The sequence below is a fragment of the Merops nubicus genome, unplaced genomic scaffold (genome assembly GCF_000691845.1).
Source record: "Merops nubicus isolate BGI_N331 unplaced genomic scaffold, ASM69184v1 scaffold12028, whole genome shotgun sequence".
Taxonomy (NCBI): Eukaryota; Metazoa; Chordata; class Aves; order Coraciiformes; family Meropidae; genus Merops; species Merops nubicus.
The window spans coordinates 1186-6928 of record NW_008626384.1 but is presented as its reverse complement, the minus strand read 5'-3'; the positions used below and the strand labels follow the sequence as shown (position 1 = coordinate 6928).

General features: G+C 54.2%; 1 protein-coding gene across 1 annotated transcript in view; it reads left to right on the top strand.

Annotated features, from left to right (window-relative positions):
• The window catches only part of SRRM4 (serine/arginine repetitive matrix 4), a gene marked incomplete at both ends in the record, with an annotated part of 25239 nt that extends 23416 nt beyond the window's left edge, over window positions 1-1823 (top strand). The window contains one exon of the mRNA XM_008945976.1: window positions 1785-1823. Coding sequence (XP_008944224.1) covers window positions 1785-1823 — 39 coding nt within the window. The remainder of the gene's footprint in view (window positions 1-1784) is intronic.
• Between the last annotated feature and the right edge of the window lie 3920 nt (window positions 1824-5743).

Genomic DNA, 5743 nt, shown 5'->3' with positions numbered 1-5743 from the left:
CAGGAGCTCTGACTCGGGAGGCAGCTCCGACAGCCTGCGTCGCTAGAGAGTGCCACGATGGCCACCTCCGAATTCCTGGCGTTCTCTGCTTCCTTCCCACCTACCTGGCCATGGGCAGCGCTCCCCCCGGCACTGAGGTGGCAGGAGCCCCTTCCCCGCATCGCAGCGAGAGCCCTCGAGCGCCCGGCGCAGCCCCTTCATGGAGCAGGTGGATCAGGTCCCGCTGCCCAGGCCAGGGCTGGAAGAAGGGTCGGTGCTTTGCAGAGGGTCTGGCCCCACAGACCTGCCCCGTCTCCCCATCGTTGCCGCCCACCCAGGCACGGTCAGCTGCTCCCAAGGAAAGGATTCAGCTCCTTGCCCTTCTGCCAAACCAGCAACCAGAAAATTCACTTCTTTTGGAGGGAGAGATCCAGTTCAGGAGGGATTTACAGGGAAGCTTTGATGATGAGGAGAGGTGACCAAGGCAAAATACCAGGTCCCATGGGTTTCTCCTCCAGAGCTTCTACCCACTCTGCAGCAGGCCTCTTCTATGAGAAAATATTTACTTATTGCCCGTCAGCCACTCCCTCCATAAATAGAAGGCTAGAAATCCCTCCTGACGTAACTCCTGGGGAAAAAAATGACCATTCATGCTTTCTCCTGCCCTTTCCTCCCAGGTGCATCATCTGTCACAGGGTTGTTTTACCCACCCCCAGCACTGCGGCTCGCTTGCAAACAAACCACTGAGGTCTAAAGCAGACATGGGGCTGGGGAGTCAAGGGAGAAGGGAGCTGGGGCCAGGCTGTGCTCCGAGGGCTGGGCCAGGGGGTGGGCCGTGGGGCTCCCTCCTTGGAGGAACCCTCTGGCAGCTGGGGGTTTGGATTTTCTAACTGGAGCATGATGCTGGAGGGACCGTGAGGAGGTATGGAGACAGCCAAGCTGTGGTTGAAAGGGCATTGCATGGGCCAGGGGACCCCAATTCCCCTTCCCCAGAGCAGGCAGCAAGTTCTAGCAGTGCCAGGAGGATCTGGGGCTCCCTGGAGGGAGGGTCACAGCCCCTGCAGCAGGATGCTCTCGTGCCCCGGTTTGTTGCTGGGAGGACGGGGCAGTGCCAGGGGCACGGGGAGACCCCCCACGAGTTGCCTGTTTTTCCTGCCTGCCTGGGCAGCCCTGGGCCCTGGGGTTTTGTCTCCCTGCCAGCCCAGCTGCCTGCGCAATGACTCTGTTTTGCAGGGTAACAAAGGCTTCTCCCAGCACAGGCTGAGCCGGTGCTGAGGAGTTTTTCTCTTACAACACCTGAGTGCTTAGAGACGCTAATTTAGGCTTCAGACTTCCCTCCCTCCCTTTTTCCATCCCCTCCCCTTCCATCCTGCATGATTATTAACAAGTTTGGGCTTCATGAGTCAAGGAGGTGTGTCGTTGAAGTGTCACAGAAGAGGGCTGTGGAGCCAGCATCTGCTGGTGGAGGAGAGGGGGTAGAAAGAAATGCAACCCCACCCAAACTAAGACTTACCTGCAGCCCCCTAGTCCTGAAGGGGCAAAGCAGCAAGTGGAGGAAGGCCAAGTGGTGTGTGGTGTCCTGGGGGGGCTGCACGATCACCTCAGCAAGCCTATAAACCTGGTATCTATAGGAAAGGACAGCAGTGGGGGGGGTGTCTCCACCTGGGTGGTACGAGAGGAAGTTCCATGCCAGGAATCCCTTTTTCCCAGTATCCTTCCTACTGCTGGTTCCCCTTGTCCTGTGCCTTCAACCCCCAAGGCCCTCCCTTTTCCCAGTCCCTGATCCCCCACCTTGCTCTCTGCAGGCAGCTGGAGGATGAGGGTGGCCGAGGCCAAGAGCACTGGTATGGGCAGTGACTCAGTGGGGACCTGTGTCCATCTCCTGGGAGGCCACTTTGTAGAGCACAGAGGAAAGCGTTCCTGGTAGGGCTGAGCAAACGCTCCAGGGCTCTTGCTGAGGGATCAAAGGTGAGGTACTCTTGCAGTGGGGTGTCACTGCCTTCCTGCCTGGGCAGTGACCCTTTGGATGTCTTCTGCAGTGAACTCCCTTCCCGTAAAGGACTGGAAACCTCACAGTCCTTCCCCAAAGAGTCTCTCCCAGTTTGATGCTGAAACACCCCATGCTTCCACTCCCTGCAGAGACCAAAAGGCAGTGATGAGACCCCAAACTCCAGATAACCAGCATTTGAAGAGTAGCCTCGTGCCCCTCTACACCCCCTAAGCACACATGCATCTGTAGAAAGGGAGCAGCGAGATGGGAGGTCAAAAACTAGGGAAGAAAAGAAGAGGGGCTTCGTGCAACTTGTGTAAATACCAAACAACACTGACTTGACTTCCTCGTGGCTGGGGACGGATGATCGAAGCACCTCATCGGGGTCAGCAGCACCCACTGACCCTGGGACAGGAGATGGCTCTGAGGGTGGTGTGGGGCTGGTGGCAGCTCCCGTTCCCACCCGGCTGATCCGTGCTACAGGGACTGCCTCTGCTTGTAGAGCCCGTGACAGCCACACGCCCCTGGGGTTTCCCCAGCAGGCTTGTGTTGGAGTAAACCCCTTAAATTATTTATTTATTTATTTATTACGATTATTCTATTTTTAATTGTATGTCAGAATGGATGCAGGTGGTCGCTGTTACTGGTATTTATTTATTCTATTTTTATTATTTTTTTTAACTAAGTTATTTTGGGACCTGTTTGTTTGTTTGAATGTATCCGTGCCGCTGTTCTCGTGTGAAGGTTTGCAGCACCGAGCCCTCTCGGTGAGGTGGCTGGAGGAGTGACAGTCCCGCTCTCCAGGGCAGGGCAGAGAGTGTGATGCACGGAGGGAGGCAGGGCAGAGATGTTTGATCCTTTCCATGTAAAAACCTAAGGTTTTTCCTTAGATCTGCACACCAGCGTGGCGGATGCTGCCGCAGCAACGGGTCCTGCTGGAGGGGCTGCTCCGGGGCCCGCCGGGTGTTTGCAGGGCTGCCAGGGGAAGCCTGGCCCGGGCGGGTGCCAGCTGGCCAGTGCCGCTGTTTCCCTTGGCTCCGCAGCACAGCCCGAAACCCAGCTCCCTGCGCAGGCACCGCCGTGGCCCTGGGAGGATGCCGTCGCTAGGACTCCCCTGCCCTGTTTATCGCCACGCAGTGACCCGCCCATGGAAAAAACTAAAGAAATGAGGCCGTGTGAGAGTGAGCCGTGCTGGGGAGGCTTGCAAAATCCGTCCTCTGGTGACAGGAGCTAGCCAAGCCTCCCTGTGTGCGCACGTATATGTGCGTCTATATGTGCACGTGTGCATCTAGGTGAGTTTCCCTCAGTGGTAGTATTTATTTTTTAACTTATTAAGGGTTGGGGGGTTTTTTTGTACAACCTGGAGCATCACCCTCCCCTGCAGTGGATAACTGGGTTTTCCACTCTGCGCTTTTCTGTCTCTGTGCCTTTTGCCAGAGCATTTTTATTTGAACGTTTCACTCGTTCATTGCTTTCACGGTTTTTTGCTCCACATCTGGCATCTCCCGTTGCTGCTGGCACTCTGCAAAGAGCAGGACTCACCTGGTGGAAAGGCAGCTGGGTCATTTTGGTGTTGCTGAATCGCTGTTCACCTGTGGTCACCCACACAAGGGATGTCCAGGGCCAGCTGCAGCCTCAAGGCTTCAGAAAATGATCTCGGCCATTTTTTGGAGGCCCTATCTCAGGATTTTGCTTTCCTCAACCCGAGAGGCTCTTTCCCACACGTGATTTGGTTTCCACCCCAAGTCGCCTCTCCGCAGCAGGTCACACGTCACAGCACCCACTCCCAAATGTCCCCCTGGCCCCAGAGTCATGCCGCCAGCTCTCCCCACTCCCTGGACCCACCTTGGTTCTGGGTTTGTCACATCGAGTGAGGCTCATCCCACCTCTCCCTGCCCCAGCACTGGGGCCAGGCACCAGAAAACCTGGCACAATCTCTGCAGGTGTGCTGGAAAGCAAAGATAAGGGACGTTTCAAAGCACTGTTGTGTTTGCTCTTTTCTTCACGGGTTACAGCACTTGGTTGAGCTTTGCTTTAAGTTGACTGCAACTTTCCTCAATGTTTCTGTTGTTTTGGGGGACTGAATTTGTACCAAACTTGTCTGCAACAGCCAATCACTGTTATTTTGCTATGCATTGTATGTGTATTGATCAGACTGAGAGGACTTAGCCACTGTTTAATATTTATTTATTCTATTTATTAACCATTACTTTAGAAAACCTATTTGGGTCTTACTGTTGGGTCCACAAAGGTAGCAGCCTTTGAGGTGTTGCCATATACACTGGAAAGAGGTTAACAGAGATGTGAATTACTGAGACCATCAGCTGTTGGCACAGAGGCATCTGGCAGAAAAATTAGGCTTATCTGGAGCTCAGCCACCAGTGATCGAGGGAGGAACCTCATTTGGATGAAGAGGAGCAAGGCAGGGGGAAATTCTCTATCTTCCTGGACCAGCTTCTATGGTCCTGAGACCCTCATCCTCATACTATGTCCTACTTTGCCCCATTCCATGAGCTTTGTGCCAGAATCAGTAGCTTTGCCCAGATGTGAGCTTGGGAAAGGTGGCCAGCACAGGACTGGGGAGGTCTCTCTTGTCACCTCCGACACAAACCAGAGCTCGCTGCAGGCATCCCCATCCCCTTGAAAAAAAGCAGATGTGCTAAAAACCATGACCTGCCCCTGTCCTTCCACCAGCATTGCAGCCACTGTTCTCTTCACCCGAGCAGGAGGTGTTGGTGCTCACGGGCAGAGCTGCCCAGGCTGGTGGAGGCTGGACGTGGCTCTGGTGTGGGCTGTTCCCACAGAGCTGGCTGGGGTTTTTGTCTAAGAAAGGGACAAGTTCAGGTGCTTAAGTGAAGGCTTTGCCCTTTAGTGGCTGGTGGGGTTTTATTACCTCTTTTCCAGAGAATGAGTAGTTCTCCTGACTTTTGCTGCTACCTGGAAGTTTGCACATGACCGGGAGGGTCTCCAAAGCACTGGTACATCTGCTGTTGTAGCAACAGCTTCGTGGTCAATCATCCCAACTTTTGGGCTATTGCCTAGAGAACAAGACCCTGAACCTCACCAGCCTGGAGGCAGCTCTCCACCTTCCAAACCCAGGGAATGAGAAGATCTGGAACAAAAGCCAAGATGTGAGAAAAGCCACGAGGGAAACAGTATCTCTGTTTTCTTGCCTGTTGGTCGATTCCTTACCAAAAGACACTGATGTGTCTGCTCATTTGACTTTGTTGTAAAACTCCCTTTGCTCTCCATCAGAACACTTACTGTATCCTTTAGTCTTCCTGGGGTATTTGAGTTGTTAGCCTCTTTAGAAAAAGGGTTCCAATAAAGGTTCAGACAGTATTTCCTTCATCACGGCCCTGATTGTCATGTTCCTTTTGGATCCAACTGCATGCAGTGGGATATTTTGGGTTGTTTCAGCTGTTCCTCAGGGAAGGGCATGTGCCTCTGCTGCCAGCTGCTGAGGTCTGGCTCCTCGGGGCACTGGCTGAAGCAAGAAAAAACAGTTGTGGGCTAGTATTTCTGGCAGCTCTCCCGTTCCTGCTGGGCTAGGTTTTCTCCAGTGCCCTTTGCCAGGCACTTTGGATCCCCCTGCCCTGTTCAGTCACCAGTAGCCCAAGGCAGAAATGCAGCCATCTCCCTGTGGAGGTCACCATTTGGGCTCATCTGTGCTTTCCTCATAGTCATGCCCTGCCTTGCCTGCACAGCCATTGCTCCAAGCCCTGCACGGTGCACCTGCAACACAGGGTCCCTCTGCAGTCACCTCCTTGGCCA